Consider the following 22,569-nt stretch of genomic DNA (forward strand, 5'->3'; position numbering starts at 1 on the left):
CTCCCCACCGGCCTGATTGCCCCTAACTGCCTCTGCCTCAGCCCCACCACCATGGCTTTGTCCAGAAGGATGTCTGGAAGGTCTCCTGGAAGTTCTCCTGGTCTAATTAGCATATTACCCTTTTATTAGTATAGATAATCATCAGAAGGCATGTACCAATAGTAGTGCTGTTCACAGGGCTTTGAGCCAGTCATCCCATTAAGAATTTTAGGTTGCCAGAAGCTTCATGGTTCCTCTAATGGTATGTGATGATAGCTCCCTTTGGAGATCAATAAATGTGTCAATCAAATCTACACTAGGACTTGTTAATTCACAAGAACTCATTGGTCTGCATTGCAACTGTGGCTTCAACCAGCAACCAGTCACAACTTCTAGTCTTTATAAATCTATCTGAAACTCCAGATAAACAAGACAAGAAAAGAAACAGGAATGAGAAGTGTTGGACATACCACAAAATAGGTCTCTGGTAATAGAATAGCCATTCATTCATTCACTTAACAAATATGTACTGACAACCTTCTCAGCAATGTTCAGATGCCAGCGTACTTATAGTAATGAACCTGAAGGACTTTTTCACTTGCTATTCACAACATGCTTATGATCCAATAAAGGGAGCGATAACAATAAGTACTTTATAGAGCATTCCAATGGGATAGTGTGGTACAGGGCAATTATGTAATTAAAGAAAACACAACTTTCTTTGAGGAAGCAATGAGCACATATCTGAACAACAAAAAAGTATCTGCCATGAGAAGGTTGGGACAGAGCAAGCTAGGTAGAGGGAATAGGCAGAGGCCAGATTATACAGGACTTGTAAGGCATACAGCTGAGATTTTATTTTGAGTGCAATATGAAGCTACTTAGAGAATTTAAAAATAATAATCTGACATATTTAAAATAATCCCTCTGGTTGTTCAAAGGGAGAAAGGATGGTTGGGTCAATAATGAAGGTGGGGAGACTAATCAAGGGACTATTTGTCCTTATCTTTAAAGACAGCATTCTAGCCTGGATGGTGTTGCTCAGAGGTTGAGCATCAACTTATGAACCAAGAGGTCACAGATTTGATTCCTGGTCAGGGCACATACCTACTTTGCGGGATCAATCCCTAGCCTGCAAAGCAGGAGGCAACAGATTGATGTTTTCTCTCATTGATGTCTCTATCCCTTTCTCTTCCTCTATCTCTAATATCAATAAAAAACATATTTAAAAACAAAACAAAAGAAACAGCATTCTAAATCAAACAAGTGCCATGGGAAATGATGGTAACTATGACCAAAGTGGTAGTAATAGAGATGAAAAAAGTGGACAGCATTCAGGTGCTATTTTTGGAGGTTTTGTTCACAGGACTTTCTGAAGGAGTGAAAATAAGAAATGAGAGACAGGGAAATTAAGAATGAATACTAGGCTTTGCTCTTGAGCATCTAGGGTGGATGGTGTTGCAATTTGCTGAGATTGAAAAGACTGGAAAATCTAGAGAAGTAAACTTGGGGTAAGGTGAGAATCAAGGCTTCTTCCTGGGAAATAAAAATATTGAGAAAACATCCAAGTGCCATTGTCAGGTAAGGAGATTATTGATACAAGGAGATCAGGAGAGACTTCTAGGCTGGAAATAGAAATTTGGGGGTGTCTGGATAAGATCACCAAGTAGTAGGCAGAAATAGAGGAGAAGAGAAGCCCTGGGTCTAGCATAGAAGATGCACCCCAGCACTTAGAAACTGAGCAGAGGAGAAGAAGCCAGCAAGAGAGACAGAAGAAATAGCCCATGGGACCAGAGGAAGCCAAAAGATAAGACTGTCTACACCACCATTGCTAAACTTCTGCCTTACCCTGATCATAGCTGTGCTCAGGCAGGTTCAAGATAAGGAAGTAAGTCACTTTAGTGCTGGGAGAGGTTTGTAATTTAGTGCAATGTCCTCATTGGAGCAAGCTTGAACCTTGAGAAATTTAACCCACCACATACTGTTGAGCCTGCGTCTAGAAACAGTGATCCAGTACTTTATATCCATCTGTTGCTTATGATTTCCTGCATTTGGGTGGATTTTATTTTTAAATAAAAACTTCCATTTTCTATTAACACATTTAACAGAACAGGGAGGAGACACACACCCATCTGTGTGGCTTCCTGTTTTAGAACTTGGATATTAATGACATTGGCTTGATTTTTTTTAACCTCAGTCATGAAAGATTTTATATAAATTAAGAATCTGTAAAGCATAATTGGACTATAGGCCAAAAAATTCAAAGACTTTCAGATGTTAGGAATTTGGAGAATATTAGAATCTGTTACTTTCTCTCATAATATTTCAGATTATAAATAATTACACACATTTGGATGAAAGGTCATTTCTAACTGTATAAAAGCCCAGTCATCACACGTACTAATCTTTATGGTTTCACTCCCAGTTGAGAAAATTTATTTATTATTATGTTGAAGTCATTGAGTTTACAATTTTGGGTATAGTTGCTTGGAAATACACAGTTCCCATATTTGGTAAGAAGTGAGTAAAGTGCTGTGAGTCACAGTATATTGAAGTTAAAGTTCCTCTCCTCTCCCTATCCACCCATGCTTTTCTTAAATTCTCTCCTACTAAGTGACTAACTTGTTATCCTCGTTAACCCCACCAAAAAAGAAAGAAAATATATTTAATAAAATAAGAATGAGAATAAATTGTGTCAATGGACCACAGAGAGAAGGAAGGGAAGAAAAAAGAATATATACTATATGCTGCTAGTCAGTTAAAAGAAGCTAATAAAATATTTAAGGTACTATACTGTTTAAAAAATGAATTCATTCTGTCAGTCAACAAATACTTATTAAGAATTTAGCCCTAACCGGTTTGGCTCAGGGGATAGAGCGTCGGCCTGAGGACTGAAAGGTCCCAGGTTCGATTCCGGTCAAGGACATGTACCTTGGTTGCGGGCACATCCCCAGTAGGAGGTGTGCAGGTGGCGGCTGATCAATGTTTCTCTCTCATTGATGTTTCTACCTCTCTATTCTTCTCCCTTCCTCTCTGTAAAAAATCAATAAAATATATATATTTTAAAAAGAATTTACTGTGCTATGCACTATTCTATGTGCAGAGGACACAGAAATAAATGAAAAAAAAAAAAACTTCTACCCTTATCTAGTGAAGAAAAAGGGATGATAAATATAAGATATCCAAAGGTGATAAGTTGATTACAAATGAAGCCAAGAAGGGGAAGTGTTATGGGGATTAGGGGGTGCAATTTTTGTAGGAGGGGAGGAATAGGGTACGTTGCACTGTAAAGGTGATAATTCAGTGAAAACCTGGAGGAAGGAGTGAGCCTTGTGGATAACGGGAGAAGATTCTGTCGGGAGATTCAGAGGGAACCACCGTGCACAGCTGCACAAGGACCGGTGTGCTTCGCAAGTTCAAAGACACATCAGGGAGGCAGTGTGGCTGAAGTGAAGTAAACAGAAGAGGCATAAATCAAAGAGCCAAGAGGTAACAAAGGGGCAGATAATGAAGAGTCCTGGGAAAGGCATTCTACTCCGAGTAAGATGGCGCTCCTTTGGATGGTTTCAGCAGAGAAGTCACATGACCTGGTAAGTTTCACAGGATCTCTTTGGGGAGGGTAGGCTGTTCAGGGCTAAGAGTAAAGGCAGCTAGACAAGATGACCGTCCATCCCCATTGACCTCTTTAGCAATCCTTTTTCTTCCCCAAATTATTTTAATATGGACACTTTTAAAAATATTTTTATTGATTTTAGAGAGGAAGGGAGAGGAAGAGAGAGATAGAAACATCAATGATGAGAAAGAATTGTTGCTCGGTTGCCTCCCGCACACCCCCTACTGGGGATCGAGCCCGCAACCCAGGCATGTGCCCTGACTGAATCAAACCTGGGACCCTTCAGTCCGCAGGCTGACATTTTATCCACCAAGCCAAAGAGGCCAGGGCTAATTGGGACACTTTTGATCAATTACATGATCACCTTAAAGTTAGGAGGCTATTTCATGTATCCAGATATGATATTATACTTGCTTGGATCAGGATGGTAGTCATGCAGGTGGTAGAAATTTTGTTTTGGAAGGACAGAGGTACTACTTATTGAGTTGGTAAACCTTATGGCAGAGGCAGGTTTGGGGGAAAAATCAGAAGTTCAGGTTTTGGGTGTGTCATCATTTGAAGGTGTCAATTAGACATGAAAGAGCAGATACTCAGTAGGCACTGGAGCTTGGAGTCTTTAGGATTGGAAATACAAATTTCAGGAAACTAAATGGATGAGGTTATTGAGGAATGGATAAAGAAAAAAGAATGCTGCCCAAGGACTAAGTCCAGGGGCACTCTATCCTGAAGAAGTGGAAGTAGTGAAGAGGAACCAGCAAAAAAATCTGAGGAGTGGCCAGTGAAATAAGGGCCAGAAAAATGTGATGTGCTAAGCGCCAAGCAAAGAAAGTGCTTCAGTGAGTACAGTGGTCAACTTGTCAAGCCTGCTGATAAGTCAAGATAAGAAATGACCGTTGATCTTCACAACCCAGAAGTCACTGGTGATTTGAGGAGGAGGCATTTGGATGGAGTGGTGAGAAAAAAAATAATTAAAAGGATTTCAAGAGAGTATGAAAGGGGAAAAACTAAAGATAGCTGGAATAACAAAACTTGTGAGGAGTATTATTGTAAAAAGGAGAGAAAATGAGCAGGAGCTGAAAGTACCCAAGAGTATTAATTTGTTTGGTTGGGTTTTGCTTTGTTTGTGTTTCTTATTTCCTTAAATAGCTGGAAACAGCTTGTCCATGCGCTAATTAGAGTGATTCAACAGAACAGGAAGAATTGATGATACAGAATAGTTGGGGTGAAACTTGTTAGAGCAGTGGTTCTCAACCTTCTGGCCCTTTAAATATAGTTCCTCATGTTGTGACCCAACCATAAAATTATTTTCGTTGCTACTTCATAACTGTAATGTTGCTACTGTTATGAATCGTAATGTAAATATCTGATATGCAGGATGGTCTTAGGCAACCCCTGAAAAGGGTCGTTTGACCGCCAAAGGGGTCGCGACCCACAGGTTGAGAACCGCTGTGTTCGAGTGATGTCCTTGCCTGGGCCAGAAGAGATGGTCCAAGGTACCAGTGGAGGAGGTGGCCATAACCTGGATGAGTCTGTAGTAAGATAATGAATGATAGCATGTATGGGCATTATTGGGGCAGATGAGTAGGGTGATGGTGATGATGGGAGTTTGTGGAAGGTTTTCCTATTGACTTCTTTGCAGAGGATCATTGCTGTGCTACTCCTCTTGTACAGACCCGCAGGGCCAGCAGCCCCACGCAAGCATTGTTTTTGGCGTTAGGCTGTCGGGCATGTCACCGTTCCATGGCTCCATTCCTGCACCTGAGGCTGACGGATGCCTCTTCTTCATTTATCTCTCCCATTTTCCACTGCAGTCTTTGGGGTTTCACTGCAATTTGCCAGCTGCCCACAGCTAAGCCACACAACTTATATACTTCCTTAAAAGTGTTTCTCCTGCCCACCAAAAAATGACTTGCATGTTTCACAAGTTTCTTCTGAATAGGTTAGAGGTATCTGGATGGTGGACTCATAGGGCAGTGACTGATGTTTTGCACTGATTTATGTACATATAAGCAAGTGCCCAGTCTGGATAAGTTGGTCTTCTGGGCAAGGGAACTTTTCAGGAGGCTTCATTATCCCCAGTTACATGGAAATGAATGGGAAACACCCATGTTTGGGGGGAGGAGGTTAGATGTATGAAGGGCCCTTAACTAGGGGTACAGAGGTTTGGATTCCAGTTGTGGCTCTCAGGGATAAACTGTGTTACCTTAGAAAAGTGGCCCAGGCCCTCTGGAGTTCAGCTGCCTCATCTATAAAATGAGGGTCTGGACTAACTGCTCTTTAATGTTCCTTCAAGTTTTAGAATTTAATTCATGCGTGAGTTCAGAGTTAAGGCAACAAGGTTAATGATACATAACAACAATGATTTTGTCCTAAGATTTTTTCCATATGTAACTCCTAACTAAATAAAAAGGCTGAGTATAAGCACATATCTCTGGAACCAAAAAAGAGGAAGTCAGAAATTTTGTTTCGAAACTAAGTAAAGTTAAATGAGAGCTTTTTCTGAGCAAATCTAGCAATCTTAATTTACGTAAGCTGGTAAAACCATAAACACACTCAGTGATTCACAGAAGAGAATATTACATTTGCTATTATTAAGCCATAAAGAGTTTATTTGAAATGTAATGGAAATGACAGGTATTTCTAATTCCTGAGCAAATGAAAATTTTGTTTTGTTTATGAATAGGGCCTAATTATAGTTTAATGCTAAATATTTGCCTGAATTTTTTTAAAAAAATTCCAATGTTGTTTTTAAATGGTCTACTTATTAAATGTACCTAGGAAGAGAATTACCCAAAGTCAACAAAAGAATTGGCCTAATAAACTTCAGTTTAACAAAGGTTTCTTGCTTTTTGGTATGATTTTTCTTCTTCTTGATTTTATTGCATGTCGATCTTAATTCACTCTCATTAATTTACCTCTCTCTTTTTTCTTCTTTCAAATTAGCGCTTTCTTTTTTAGATGTTTTGACTAAGTTGAACATAATTTATGAAGTTTACATATTAAGTCACAGATGCTTTTTTTGGCCAACTTTATAAGCTTATTCTGCTTAAGGTAGAACTGCCTGAGTTAAATAAAATAAAAATAGATTTTAAAGACATATGGTAAAGATGTTAAAGACTATTTTTTGTATACTAGGATACTAGCAAATTGCTATCAGTGAGGCTGAGGGTTAAAAATAGATTTTGCCACCACTGATCATTTTTTAGAATGTTTTTCTATTGAACTTCCCTTATCACCAATGTTCTGCATTTGTAAAATGACTCAAGTTTAGAGGTATGAAATGTAAGCAGAATGAATCTAGTTGGCCCTTATGGATATAATCTTGACCTCATTAACATCACCCTATCAGCAGCTAAACTAATGGGTCACATTAAAATAAGAAACAATGTAATAACTGTCCGGGAAAGATGGATTTTAGACAATAAACGCATTCTACTCTGCTCCAAGGCTAAATATTACACCTGCCTCCCTTTGGAATTCTCTAGGAAATAAGAGATTTGCTGCCAGAGCCGAGAATAAGAATTAGACACTAGCTTGTACTTCACTCAAGGTCACCTTCACTCTCCAGAGAGTGCAACAGCTTGAGCCCCTCCTAATCCAATCTAAATTAAATGGTGGAGGTAGCTTTTCAGCTTTCCATTCTGCCTGTGGTCTGTGCACTGTACTTGATCCCTTTATAAAATTAGCTTGGATTCCCAACTCATATAGGAGAGGCATTGACGAAGAGGGAAGAGGAGGAAAGGGAGAGGGCCAAATAGTTCACTGCAACTGCAGCAATGGTAGAAAGCTTTTAGAGAGTACTGAAAAACAAACCCTGCATCTATACCGTACTTTGTAAAAATAGTCTATATTACCCACATCCATAGATTCTCACATCAAATATCATAGACTCTTGTGGAGGGGGCTTGCCGGGGTGGGAATGACTGGGCAGGGTTGGGGGGATCAATTGGGGGAAAAGGAGACATATGTAAAACTTTAGACAATAAAGTAAAAAAAATATATCGTAGACTCTGAAATTATTTTAACCAAAAGGGAAGCTGGTGTTCTGGACCAGGGCAATTTTGAATAAGTTAGTATTTAAAATGAGATTTAAAGAGATAGAAAATGGTAATCAGATGTTCTATAACTAATATATAATGACTCTTTACATTATATAAAGTGTTGTTATATATATTATCTTAAAGCTCATTTATTCTTGATAACATGAACAATGTGTGCCTATTCCTCTCCTTATGAGCGAGGCTATATTTGGTATTTTGAACAATAAGAGACTGTACTGGTTTGTTTGCTAAGGCTGCCATAACACTTGGCCTATTTGGATTTGACACAATAGATATTGATCACAATTGATCATGGCACAGGTAGGATTTAACATGAGCAAAGTGGTGTTTTGAAATGATTTAAGCCGTCATTGACAAATGAAGAAAAAGCCAACTAGAGGCGGGGAAAAGGAGTAAAGGATACTGTAATGACTGATATGTGTGATGACAAAGCCTGCAACATAATGAAAAGAATAGATAAAGGGAGTAAATAACAACAATTATTAAAATATATGCTGTTTGGCACAGAGCAGCAAGAGAGCCTCAATATAGTTATCTTAGATGATTGAATGAATGGTGGTATTCCTGAAAGAATCAGGAGTAGTTTGAAATTAGAATTGATTTGTGAGAAGGTGAGGACTTCAGGTTCCATTTTGATCATATGGAGTTTGAGGTAATAATGAGATATTTATTAAGCACAGATTGGAAATACATGTGTAAAAAAGGCAGATCTGGAGATTAGTAAGGATTCGGGCAATGTTCATATCGGATAACTAAACTAATGTTATCTACCTATGAGAAAAATATATAAAGAGGTGTCCTAGGGATTCTAATCATTGTCCAATAGACACACTCTGAGGAGCAGTTCAGTGGTGTATAATTTTTTAAGAGAAATAACCCAGGCTCAGCCTAACAAATAATTCATACCTACCCCCAGACAAATTCACACTTGCTTTCAAAGGTCCAAGTTCTACCCAAGTCAGAATCACTGGAGGATTTATTCTCTGACTCATAACCCTATTAGCAGTGTGGGAACTGGAAGTTGGTCTCTGTTTATCAACAATCTTCATCAGAAGGAAAGTAAGACAAGACAGTGTCTGGAAGAGTAGGCAATTCATTGCAATTGAGAAAGGGCTCCTGACATCTATTGTAAATTATTCTTTTCCAAGACTAACTCATCTCTTTCCTCCTTCAACTCTTCTTCCTACCCTTGTCAAGCTGACTCTGAATAGGACAAAGGCTTCTTTTTAGTTGGACACAAATTTAGGTTACCTGCAATAGATTATGTCAAGAATGATTCTGAAATACTTCTTGGGTTCCGGACAGGACCATGATGATGATATTCTACAAAGAAAGCCTAAATCTTCCCACACACAGACATGCACTTGTCAAAGGGGTGAAAGGCTTCCAGGGATTTTTCAAGCTCTTCTAAAACCTAAGAACTAGAGACCGACTTAGGAGAGTGGGGCTGATCATAAAAAGAAATCCAAGCAAACAGTGGGAGCCGTTGTCTGTCAGGGACACCCAGGTGGGCAGAGTATGCTGTTACGTAAACCCAGCAGCAAGATATGATATGTCCAAGCAAGCAAGGTCAAGGCGGTCTGACAGCAGGTCACAGGGACCCTGGCTTAAGAACTTGGGTTCAGACATAGCCCTTTGTATGCAGAATGTCATCAAAGGAAAGGCAATGCCCCAAGGACAGCGGCACAGCGGGAGGGGCATCCTCAGAGATTCAGGAATTGGGGAACAAGACAGCAGACCACTTCCTAGAACTGGGAACAGGCAGGGCTTGGTCTCAAGCCAACAAGTTCAGTGATTCCATTACTGAAAATGAGAATGAAGGGGCCTGGACAGCACAGCTTACATGACTAATGAATTAATTTATTGATCATGATTAAAAGAATAAGATAAAGAAATCAGTTCACTAACAGCTTATTAACTACCTACTCCCTTTCCATTGGTACTTTCCTTTTTTAATTTTTTTCAATTACAGTTTACATTTAATATTATTTTGTATTAGTTTCAGGTGTACAGCATAGTGGTTAGACAATCATATACCTGAAAATGTGTTCCCACTGTTATTTCCAGTTCCCATCTTGCACCATACATAGTTATTACAATATTATTGATTATATTTCCTATACTGTATGTGGCATTCCCGTGACACTTTGTGACTACCAATCTGTATTTCTCAATCCCTTCACCTTTTTCACCCAGTCCCCTAGCCTCCCCTCCCCTCTGGTGATCCTCAGTCTGTTCTCTGTAGCTGTGGGTCTGTTTCTGTTTCATCAATCTTTTTCTTTAATCAAGAAATCTTATCATCTAGTTAGCTTTACCCTTTTTAATGTTGACTATCACTTCAAGAAATCATTCCTAACTAAATTATTTTAAATAGTCTCAAGAGAAAGGAAGGCAAGTTGTTGACTAACCACCAGACTGAATCTTTTCCTTAGTAGGAAACACACACATCGCTTTCATTTTCTCAGCCTTATAAGAATAGGTGCTTGTTTCTTACCCATAAAGCTCTGGATGATCAGGGCCATGCTAACGCCAGTGTAGATGACATAAAAACTATTAATAGATGATGTCTGTAATAAACCTGAAGTAGGAAACAGAACTGTTCCAAAAAGAGAAGTATAAAATAGAAGAGGAAAAAAAAGGCAGTTAAGATGACTGTCTTGGTGAAAGGAGATATTTCAAAAGAAATATAAAATCTTCATGGCACTCTTAACTACCTATATTTGGATTTTTGTGTGTGGCTATTTTATCTTGCTGATCAGTGAAAGAAGAAAGAATATGTTACATTTAATTAAACATTTTTAAACTTTTTCTTTGCTCAGAACCAGCTCCTCCAAAATCACTCTTTGCAGTGAATAAAACCCAGACTTCGGTGACTCTGCTGTGGGTGGAAGAGGGGGTAGCTGATTTCTTTGAAGTCTTCTGTCAGCAAGTTGGCTCTGGTCAGGAAACAAAACTGCAGGTACCGTACACGCTCGTCTTCCTTCTCTGGGTTACCTTTGATTAAGGCTAATTAGCTGAGCAAAATGAAAACCTTTGCTTTCTTAGACCGATAGAAAATGAAAACACTGCATTTATGCTTTTGTGTTTCAGTGAGAGAAATTAACAATATGCTCAGAACAAGCCCAAAGTAGTTTGTAGAACCAAGTTGCCAAATTGCCAAGTTTAGTTTCAACTTTGAACTTGTCTTTTGTCCCTAAACCTTAGCCCCTCTGGTTCAGACTGAAGGATTAAGGGGGTTCACTTTTCCTTTTGGACATTAAATCCATTGAGAGGATGAAGACACTGCCATGGAAAACATAATTTAATGAACATGAACTGATTCCAGTTTTGTGAAGGTCACTGTATGGAACACAAATGGCAGAATTAATACCTGCCTTCAAAAAAAATTTTCATACAGTTGTGGATAGTTCATTATTCTAGAAATCATGAAATTAAAACAAGTGCCACAAGAGAGATGCATATTACTAAGAAAAATGAAAAGAAGCGTCCATCTCTAGTTAGTAAGGAAGGAAGGTAATTTTGTTTGGGAAAATCTAGGATGGGTGATGTGACTGTTAAAGCTTTAGTATCACAGACAGCAAATATGGTGGGCACTGAATTGTCTGCCAGCTCAAACATATTTTACAGTCAGACATGGAAGGAAAATGGAAAGTGTGAGGAATATCATGAAATACAGTGAATAATTGATGCTTTTAAAATAATGAAATTCTTGAGATTGAAAAAAAAATATTTCTTGGAGTATAAATCTTTTTAATACTCAACTGAGTGTTAAGATAATTTGCTTTATTCCTTTTCCCTTTTGATATTGACTTCTACTAACTTATCTCTTTTTTATCTCTACTGGACAGTAGAATCTTTTTTTTTTTTCCATTCTAAGAATCCTTTTTGAAAACCACTGCTCTGCCAGGAGTGGGGGTTTTTTTTCTCTAGAACTGCAGTGATATTTTCTTTAAGAAAACAAGGGGTAGGCTGCTACTTACTACAACGGAGTCTTGTTGGCAAGTCTTTTCTTAGAAGCATTCTTTTATAGGATAGTGAGAGATGGGAGTGAGAAATAGTGCTGATGCCTTTCATCTCTTTAGGCAGTAGTTTTCAGGTCCTTGTTTTACTGACTCGTCTTTTTCTTTTGTGCAGCATTACTTGTCACTAGTGTGACTATTGGCTCACCAAATTTACAACTTATTCTGCATAGAATAGGTTAATATGAAATATTTTTGAGAATGCAAAGTCACTATGCCTTTGGTGGATGCTGCTTAAAAGCTGAGAATGCAGACAAAGGGATGGGGGAGGGTGTCCTTAATATACAAAGAACTACCTCAAATAAAAAAGATAAGGACCAACAACTCAAAACAAAGATTTCACAGAAAATAAACACAAAAGTCTCTTAAACATATGAAAAGATGGTCAACCTTCTCTCATGGAGAAAGAAATGCAAAATAAAATTACAGTGCGGTATAGTTTCCACTAATAAGATTGGAAAAGCTCAAAGTTTGCCAGTACGCTATGTTAGAAGTAGTTAGGGAAACAGGCATTGTCAGACATTGACAGTAGGTAGATAACTTGGAAATGCCTATGGAGGACACTTTCAAAATTAAAAATACACAGCTTTTGACCCAGCAATCTAATTGCTATGAATATAAAAATATATATACATACATACATGTGTATTTGCGAACATATACTTATGTTCCCATAATTGTGAAGTTATGTTCCCTGTAGCATTGTTTATAACTTATTTTTCACTGCTATCCTTTTTCGTCTTTTAAATTTTTTACTCTGTCCCTCCATTACCAACTCAACTATGAAAAATTTAAAAATCAAAATAAAGAAAGTTACATAACATTTATTTAATTTTCTGCATCTCCAGGAACCGATTTCTGTTTCTTCTCATGTTGTGACCATCTCCAGCCTTCTTCCTGCCACTGCCTACAACTGTAGTGTCACCAGCTTTAGCCACGACAGCCCCAGTGTCCCCACATTTATAGCCGTCTCAACAATGGGTAACTACATGGAATAGGGGGATCTGGTGTCTTTAAAAGTTATATATTTCCAAAATTTTTGTATGTTTTATATACAAATATATATATATATATTTCTATTGAAAAATTCTAAGCTTTGACTGAGATCAGGGAGTGCTTAATTTCGATCCCTATGTGATTTAGGGGAAGATATTCCCTATATCTGAACCGTTGTTTATTCATCCGTCAAGCTGGAATAATAATATGTACCTTGTTGAGCTGTTTTGAGGCTTAGAAATAAAGCACATAAAATCCTGGCACATGCTGTCTAAATGCTGGTTGGTATCAATGTCACCATCCTCTTCAGTGGTAGCCACAGCGCCCTCACCAGCTCTGGCTCATCTAGTTCAGCTTTGGCCATTCGCCGTCAGATCCTGGCGAGACTCAATTTCTGGGCCAGAGCAGAAAAGTTTCCAATCAAGCAGAAACTATGGGTGGAGAAATTTAAAAATAGTGGAAGGTCTAGAATAATGCTGTTTCCTTATTCTTTTTCTGAGTTATATGTTTTATTCCCCTCTCTGTTGGAGTCTGATTCTACAATCTGAGATCTCCCATGAAACTGCCTGTAATAAAACCACTCTTCCTATCACATTACCCTTTACTGGATCCATTTTCATTTCTGTGACATTTATCATATATTTAGCCACTGTATCCAATGATGAATAGTGTAGGCTTTTTTGGTTTGTGTGCTTTGGATTTTTAAATTTTTCTTTTTTCAGAAGAGAGGACAAAAATAGACCTAATAAGTATATCATATCAATAGTGTCTCACTTTTATATCCTTTTACACTCTTCTAAATGTAACTTATTGTTCATTATTCCTTGTCATCTCTACAACAAGCCAGAAGCAGTTGATATTATTAAACTGATTTGTTAGTGAGGATAATGAGGTCCAGAGAGACAGATAAAACAGCCACCCCACATGGCAATTAGTAGTCAAGTGAACTTGAACCAGCTCTTCTGACCATGAGTCTACTGTTCTTTCTGCTCAAGTACTCTGCCCATGAACTGGAGCCACATTGTCCCAAATGGGAAGTGGCAACACCCAGAGACTTAGGGATTGTATATGCCAGCCCATTCCATGATGTTATGATCAGTACAGAGGATGGTATCATTCTTGTCTTCTCCTCTGGCCCACTGCTAATAGTTTTATAAAACATTTGGTATAAATTCCCACCTTTAATACCTTGCTCTTCCATGAAGTGTGATGAGCTAGGCAATGTGTAGTGCCATTATAGACCGATCATCATACAAAGTATATGAAAGGGACACAACCTCTGTTCTCAGGGGCCCTACAACTTATGAAAAGGTTTAATCTCTTGAGTTGTACAGATGGAAAACCTCTCAACATATGGTTACAGATCATCAGAATGCCTGCTTCTAGCGATGTGTTAAGTGCTGTAGCAGATGGCAGCTCGCTAATGCCTTTTTCATATACATTATTAGTTGTGAGTGAAATAGACAGTGGTGCTTTCTGACTTTAAAGTCGTGGGTGTAAAATAGGAGTTTGCAAGCTTCTGAAAAAGTTAAAGAATGAAAATACATGATAATGACTTCCAATGAATTTAAACTACATCACAGGAATTACAGTTTATCATTTCCCTTTATAGAACATCCAGAATGTAGGCCTTAAATACTTTTGATCAATCCACTAACTTGTAGTTGACCAGGAAGAGTTTATTGTCAGCTTGGAGAAATATCATTGTTGCTGTTGTTGTTGTCACAAGTCCATAGCTCTCAAAATCAGATGGAAAACCATGAGTGGGTTCGGTTGGTGTCCATGTAACGGAAGCTGTAACTAAAATGTATGGTGTATCTGTTTAGTTACAGTGATGAATCCCAATGTGGTAGTCATCTCAGTGCTGGCCATTCTTAGCACCCTGCTAATTGGATTGCTGCTGGTCACCCTGATCATTCTCAGGAGAAAGCATCTGCAGATGGCTAGGTAAGTTAAGTTTGGTTAATCTTTTACCCATAGCCTTTACATTATTTTATTTATTATACATGTATGCTTTTATAGCAGTAAGTTGTCTACTTCTATTTCATGTTTTCTTCTTTAAATTTATCTTTATTATTGAAATTATTACCGATGTCCTCCTTTTCCCCCCTATTGACTCCCTTCACTGCTGTCCCCTCCCCAGCCTTTATCATACTTTGTCATGATTTCTAAGAAGATTTTTAATATTATTTTAGAAAACATTACCATTGGAAAGGTAAAGCCAAACTTGTTGGTTTACACAAAATCAGACCTCTTATCTATGGATCTTGTCATTTTAAGTGGCCCATACATTACATTTGGATAATTTCAAAGTTGTTTTGGAGTAAAAGAAAAATCTATAACTACTCAGAATGATTGATAAAATAAGTTAATATATGTGGAGACCACAAGAAAGAAAAAATCCCCTTCCTCATTAGTTCTGTTGAAGCTGTCTTGTGATAAATTATTTGTAGAGTTTGTGATTAGGTTCATTAAAAGTCCCCCATCATTTTTGTTCATATTATTCAGAGTTGCAGGCAGTTTCATTTCTCTTGCAGTTAGAAAAGCCTTTTGATTTATGATTTTGATGCTTCCCTATTCCTTTGACCACTGATGCATTTCTTATCAGAGCACATTGTCAAGAACAATGTGGTCTGTACATTATCAAAACAATTATAAGTTCTCTTAAAATATACACACACACACAACCAGTTACCTAGTTAAGTACTAACAGGTTTGGGGGTTTGGGAAATTTTATTCAAATGTATATTTGCCCAATGTTAGTTGGCTGACTTGTCATCAATCAACATCCTTCTTTCTCAGAGTTCTATCATTCACGTATTCTTAAATAAATGTATGGCATAGTCAAAGAAAAATCAGATATCCAAGCACCCAAGCTGTCCATGAGGAACGTAGAGCCTAGCTGGAGACTTGTAGATAAATAAATACATTTAAAGGTATGAACCGACTTGTATTAGGAAGGATATAAAAATGGAATAACATGAAAGTAAAGGAAAGAGATTAGTCAAGAATATAAAAATCAAGCTTCTTAATGTTGGCATTAGAACAAATCTTAGAAGGATAGTGAGGGTAGTGGCACAGCACTGTGGCTAGAACATGAAGTTCTGAAATCATACTCCTTAGGGTCAAATCTTGATTTACAACCTATGTGTCCCTGGGGAGCCCACGGAAACTTTATCCATTTCATTTAACAAGTGTCATTGGACACCTGTTTTGTGTCCGACTCCTCTGGGTGCTTGGAATATGACAGTGTGCAAAACAGGCAGCTTATCTTCTAGTGAAAAAGATAGACAAATACTAAAGGTAAAAGTTAAAAGATTAGGTTGTATGTTAAAAAGATTAGGTTGTTTGTTAGCAAACAGTAACAGAAAAATAACAAAGCAGAGTAAGAGAGATTGGCAGTACCTGTTTGGGGAATATGAGGACAGGAGCTCTGGGAGGAAGGTAGATCTCACTGAAAGGGTGACATGTAAGAAAAGACTGGAACATGAGAGTTAATCATGTGGTACCTGGGGGAAGTGTGCACCCAAGAGAGGAGGCAGGAGCACTACTAGCAGGCTCAAAGACTAGCTGGAAGTCAAGAGTGGCTAAAGCAGTGGAAATGCGTGGAGGAGCAGCAGGAGGTGATGTCAGATCATACAGGGTTTCATAAGCAGTTGTAAGGACTTCGGCCTTTACTCTGAGTAAATGGGCAGCCATTCCAGAGTTTAAGCGGAGATTAAAAATACCTGACTTACATTTTAACATTTTCATTTTGACTTTTATGTAGAACAGGCTGTAATAAGGCAAGGACAAAAGCAGGCCTGAGAATTGAGGCAGCCATGACCATAATCCAGGCAAGAGCGAGACAGTAGTAGTTCAACCCATAGGAATAGCAATGGTGGGTAGGGGAAAATGATCAGATTCCAGATATATTTTGAAAAGAGAGGCAATAGGATTTTCTAACAAATTGCATGTTGGATGAATATGAAAGGAGTCAAGCATAACTCCAAGGTTTTTGGCCCTACCAAGCAAAGAGATGGAATTGTCAGAAACTGAGATAAGATTCCACATGAAAGGGTTTGGGAGGGGGCACATCAAGACTTTAGCCTGGGAAACATCATGCTGGAGATGACTGCAAGTGCAGGTGTGGAGTAGGAGCATAAAAGTCTGGTGTTCAAAAGTGAAGTCTGGATTGAAGATATAAATCTGGGAGTTGTTAGTATATACATGGTGTGAAAGCTGTAGAGGGGATGAAATCCAGGAAGTGGAAATTAGAAAAGAAATCTCTGGATTAAGCACCAGAATAATCTAGTATTAAGATTTTCATGGAGAAAAAAAAGGGTAACAGCAAGAGCGACTGACATGAGACATCCAGTGGAATGAAAGGAAAACTAAAAATGAGGAGGCCAAGGCATGTCAAGAGGAGGATATCTGCCTGGCTGGTGTGGTTCAGTGGTTAAGCATTGACCTATGAACCAGGAGGTCACAGGCTTGATCCCCAGTAGGGGGTGTGCAGGTGGCTTCTGATCAATGATTCTCTCTTGTCATTGATGTTTCTATGTCTCTCTCCCTTCCCTTCCTCTCTGAAATAAATAAAATTGCATTTTTAAATAAAGAAGAGGACAAGAACCCTACATTAGTGGATAGTGAGGAGCAATAATGCAGTAATAGCACAGCATAATACTCAACTCATAGGGAGTGTGCAACAAATGCTAGCTCGTAATAGCAATAGCGGAGGGGGCAGTAATGTGGTAATGGGGGGAGTGGTATGAATGAGGGTGTTATTGCAGGAGCATCCTCAATGCTGCAAACAGCAAAAAAATTTAGGACAAGTGGTTCTACTTCCGCCAGCTGGTTATTAGGATAGAGGTTCTTAACATTTTCTGTGCCATGCATGACCTGCTGGCAGTTTGAGGATGCTGTGGCTCTCTTCCAAGAATAATGCTTTCTTTTTAAGTGCATAAAATAAAATACATAGGATTGAAAAAGAAACTAATTATGTTAAAATATGGGCATCAAAGTGTAAAAGAACAAATGTGTTGTATGCTTCTTTATTAATGCATTAGGTAACAATATTTAGTAAGTGTACAGTAATTCTCATATTTCACCACAGTGATAAAGACAGCATTTCAATATCTGCAGAAAAGCCATTGTAGAAAAATATCGGCAATTTCTGTCATTAGCAAATCTCACAAGTACTGATGATATTATTGTCACTTGTTACTTACTTTAACAATTGAAGGAACTGCTACATATATCTTCATAGAGCCCTAAATTCCATCCTTAGACCCCAGTTTAAGAACCCTTGAACTGGAGGATAAAAAAAATTTCTTCTAAGTTAAATGTAAATAAATTCCTATATATTATAGGAAATGGACAAAGGAAAGTCAACTTAGAAATGTGTAATTTAAAATACAATATGATATAATATAGTCATGTATATTTTTCAAAAGAAGAAAACTATTCTTAGAATATCTGATAAGAACAGGAAAATAGCTGAATTAGCATATTGTGCCAGTAATGTCAAAATTTCTGCTTCAATTCTGAATAAGTCCACCAATTTCATGGAGAGGGAAAATGAGATGCATGAGCCCCAGTGAGCTACGTTATTGATGCATGATATTAAGCAAAAGATGGAGAAGGCATGAGAATATGTTTACCCTTTTACTCCAATTCTAGAAAAAAGGTTAACAATATTTTCTGCTGACAGACTAATGAGCAACATTCTGGATAAGAGGCTCTGCACAGGAAATCTGTTTTAATATGTATCCTTCTTTTACTCTCATCTCAAGTGATGAATACAATGGGGATCACAGCATGAGGGGGAAATTTTGGTGGAAGGAAACAATACACCTTGATCCACCATCATTATAGAGAGGAAATCAATATGCTATAAAAAACAAAACCCTGTGAAGAATATTTGCTAAAAACAAAAACAAGTGGGTAGGGAGTGAGGGCGGGGGTGGGGCGGGAACTGGGAAGAGGGGAGTTATGGGGGGAAAAAAGAGGAACAAATGTAATAATCTGAACAATAAAGATTTTTAAAAAACAAACAAACAAAAAGAAACCTTCATTTTATCTAGAACAGTTGCTATAACTTACTTTGTGAAAAATATTAAATCACAAATAGTTCAAAGATTTATTTAGGATCCTGAGTGCCCTTTGGAAAGGATTGTGAACTGAAACCTTTTGGCCCAGCTTGCTGTGGGGATGTGTGACCTCGTAAAAAATTTGTTTTGTTTTGCTTTATCTTTCTATTGAGCATTTCATGCAAAGAGAAACCCAGAGAACTCATTATAGCTTTATAAAATGTAACATTATGATGATGAACCGTAAAGACTCATATGTCGTGGTAAAAGAGTGCTCCGTCAAGCAGACACTTTGATCTTGTGATTCCTTTCATACAGGGAGTGTGGAGCGGGAACTTTTGTCAATTTTGCGTCCTTGGAGAGGGATGGAAAGCTTCCATACAACTGGTGCGTATTCTTTCAGAACAAGCCTCCAGACAGCTTAGCTACGCTGTTTGTGCTCCAAACTGTGTTTTACTATCTTCGGAGGATAAATGTTTTTTGTCTGTTTATCCTTTTTCATAATTTCTCTGACAGTGGACTTTCAAAGGTTAGATCTGCACAGAGTATATTGGTATAAATTAGTTTAATACAATTATGAAGTAGCAAACTTGTCATAGTCTGCTCTGTATTTACTATATTAAACAAAGGACTAAATCATCAGATAGGCAAGTAGCCCATTACTGTGCCCAAGGGCTTACACTGAAAAAGTGGCGGCTGGCGGCATGACAAGAAACCCCACTGAAGCACGTGGCACAGACAGCATCTCTACTTACACTCACCTCTCAGTGCCTGGGGACATGAGCCACCACCTCTGTTCAAACATCAAGGAGAAGTATACAGCCCAGGGCCCTCGACTCCCACTTAAGAGTAAATAAATATCAAAGCCAAGAAGGTTCCATGAGAAAACATGGCATCATTTTTCTTTATTCTTCAGTATTTAGGACCTGGAGGGAGAAGGTATTTTGAGAATTAAGAAAGCACTTTCAGGGGATTCAATTGGTTGACATTGTACTTAACAATGATACATGAGAATTAACAATACATGGCAATCAATACCCAACGAAACGGCTGATTAAGTAACCATTTACTATAGCCAGCGCTGCTTACATGAGCTAGTTTGGCTTTTGTGCAAGCAACCATACAGACATTTCATATTAATTCTTGGTAAGTGATCTTTGTTCTGCTTTTACTAATCCCCCCAAATGATTAATCTGAAAGAAATCAATATGTGATACTGGAAATTTTACTCTACAGAATCAATGAGGGAGGGAGGGTTCTATTTAAAATATAAACTCTACCTCCCTAAGTGGGCACCTAACTACTTGAGGCCCACTCTGGTTGAAAGTCTAGTTGGAATAGGATGCTTTTGTGTTATTTTAAAATTTTAGCCCGAATGGAATTTTGCTATCCAAATATGACTAATCCAATGGTGAAGAGAGAGAAATTCATAAACCCTCGATGGTGAAAAGTTAGGAGACATTTTGTTCAAATATATTACCACATTTTGCAAGATGAAGAGACTAATGCCCTGATACTTGTTTGCCGCCTGGCCCATCCTTAAAAATGGTCCCGTCACAGACCGGTGGTGAGCGGCTCAGGTGGGAAATGATTCATTTGTACACATGACCCAGGAGAGCTGTGTATTGACTGCACAACCAGTCACAGCTTATAAAATATGGGAGACCCATTATGGGAGAACTGAGGCAAAAGAGACTCCACTTCAGGACTTTTCTATAAAATCAAGAAAATTCTCAACTCTTGGCAAAGACAGGTTTCCAGGCCCAGCATTTTCAGGCTGAGCATAGCTATCTCAGTGCAGATTTGTAAAACTAAAGTGACAAGGCGACAGCATTGCCCCCTAATTCTCAGAATAGCTATCGATGCAAGCATATGATATTTTTAAATCTGCATTAATGAATGTTCTATGTTACAACTGGTTGGAATATTTGAAATTGGTTTCAAACCATGCATTTTAGACCAACAGTCTGAATGAGAATTAAAGTGAAACTCAGTAGTTTTGCTCCCACTCCGCTGAGTACTGGTTAAGCTCACAGACTGGGCTACTGTTCCTGAATGAATGGCACCTGAGTGTCGTGCCCACCTCCGTGCTAAGGGTTACTTTTTAGAAATGGTGTATAAGTTAAAATAAAATCAACGTAGAAAGTCACAGTAATGTGCTAAAAGTGCCGCTTGACAGGAAAGTGTCCCGAAAGCTTTGAGTCTTCACCAGGACCGGTACGTGTAAACTCACCATTTATATTCCCTCCCATAGCTGCCAAACGATGTTTTATAGGTTCCTTAAAATAGACTTAGTTATGCACTGCAAGGGTAATACCCAGGAGGAAGACTTGAGATAACTAATGAGGCATTTAAGCGCTTCATTTCACTGAATGTGAAATGTAATCACCTAATAGCAGACTAATTAACACAAAATACATTGGGAAAAAAAAATCTGATTACAATAAGTGGCTGTGTGTGAATGAAACTGATTTTGACAATATTATAGCACTTCAGCCCCCAGGTTTAAATTTCACAGAACGGAATAATATTTCATTATAATTAAGGTGCTCATTTTACTTGATTCCAGTGAATAATGTACTGATGTCTGTTCACAATTTATCTTACTAACTCTTGCCACTTCTTCATCTTTACATCTGTTATCTATTAATGCTCACAGGCGTAGGAGTATATTTGCTTTCCTAACCCTGCTACCTTCATGTCTTTGGACTGATTATCTTTTGGCATTTTATATTAATCCTTGGTAAGTGATTTTTATTTTATTTTTACTATTTACCTAACACAGCCTTTAAAAGTTAGCTTTCGGGGAGTAAACAAAACAGAAAATTCTTTTATGTGTTGGCAGCATTAAAATTATTCATCAGTGAAATGAATTAAAACAGTGAATGGTACCGAGATGCTAACAAAAATGTTTCCCGATTAAATTTTCTTCTTGCGATGTTCTGGCATGCTTTCCTCCCACACACTACCCATCATTTGTTTCTTCCTGTGTCGATCCAATGGCCTCTCATCTTGATAAATGATGCTTTCCATTTTCCTTCCCATCTCCATCCATTGCAGAGCTCCATATTCCCAAGAAGGAAGAAATGCACTGAGGTAGAGAAACCCAGAGCACTGCCCCCTCATGTGGCTCCTCCATGTGGTTTTTTTGTATAAGAATGCTAACCTAATGAATATGGGGCAAATGACCATGTTCAAGCCTCTTTGTATAACTGTCTTATTTATTATTTATTAATTATTATTTTAATATTTCTTTTATTGGTTTCAGAGAGGAAGGGACAGGGAGAGAGAGAGTGAAACATCAATGATGAGAGAGAATCATTGATTGGCTGCCTCCTGCATGCCCCCCACTGGGGATCGAAGCCGCAACCCAGGCATGTGCCCTTGGCTGGAATTGAACCCAGGACCCTTCAGTCCGCAGGCTGACGCTCTATCCACTGAGCCAAACCAGCTAAAGCTTTCTTATTTCATTGTCATTACTCTGCAGAGGGTACTGTCACCCCATTGTAGAGATATGGAAATATAGGTAGAAGAAGATTAACTAAGCACTTGATGAGCTACTGTTCTTGAATGACTGGTACCTGAGTGTCATGCCATACCTCCATGTAAACTGTTACTTTTTTAGAAATGGCATATAAGTTAAGATAAAAAGCCTCAGAAAGTCACAGTAGCGCACTAGAATGCGGCTTTATACGAATGTGTCCCTTGCTTAATTCTTTGATTTTTCTCATTTTCCACCACTCATTTTAAGCTTATATCAGGCGGGCCTATGCTTATTTGCATGTCTTTTATATATATATGTAAAAGTTATATATATATAAAAGTTATAT

At 38.2% G+C, this 22,569-nt stretch overlaps 1 protein-coding gene across 1 annotated transcript in view; it reads left to right on the forward strand.

Annotated features, from left to right (window-relative positions):
* The window catches only part of PTPRO (protein tyrosine phosphatase, receptor type O), an 86,589-nt gene that overhangs the window by 32,092 nt on the left and 31,928 nt on the right, over positions 1-22,569 (forward strand). Inside the window, exons 12-16 of the mRNA XM_015570181.1 lie at positions 10,473-10,612; positions 12,521-12,653; positions 14,495-14,615; positions 19,058-19,126; positions 21,399-21,482. Coding sequence (XP_015425667.1) covers positions 10,473-10,612; positions 12,521-12,653; positions 14,495-14,615; positions 19,058-19,126; positions 21,399-21,482 — 547 coding nt within the window. The remainder of the gene's footprint in view (positions 1-10,472; positions 10,613-12,520; positions 12,654-14,494; positions 14,616-19,057; positions 19,127-21,398; positions 21,483-22,569) is intronic.

This window comes from Myotis davidii, unplaced genomic scaffold (genome assembly GCF_000327345.1).
Source record: "Myotis davidii unplaced genomic scaffold, ASM32734v1 scaffold205, whole genome shotgun sequence".
NCBI classification, from domain to species: Eukaryota; Metazoa; Chordata; class Mammalia; order Chiroptera; family Vespertilionidae; genus Myotis; species Myotis davidii.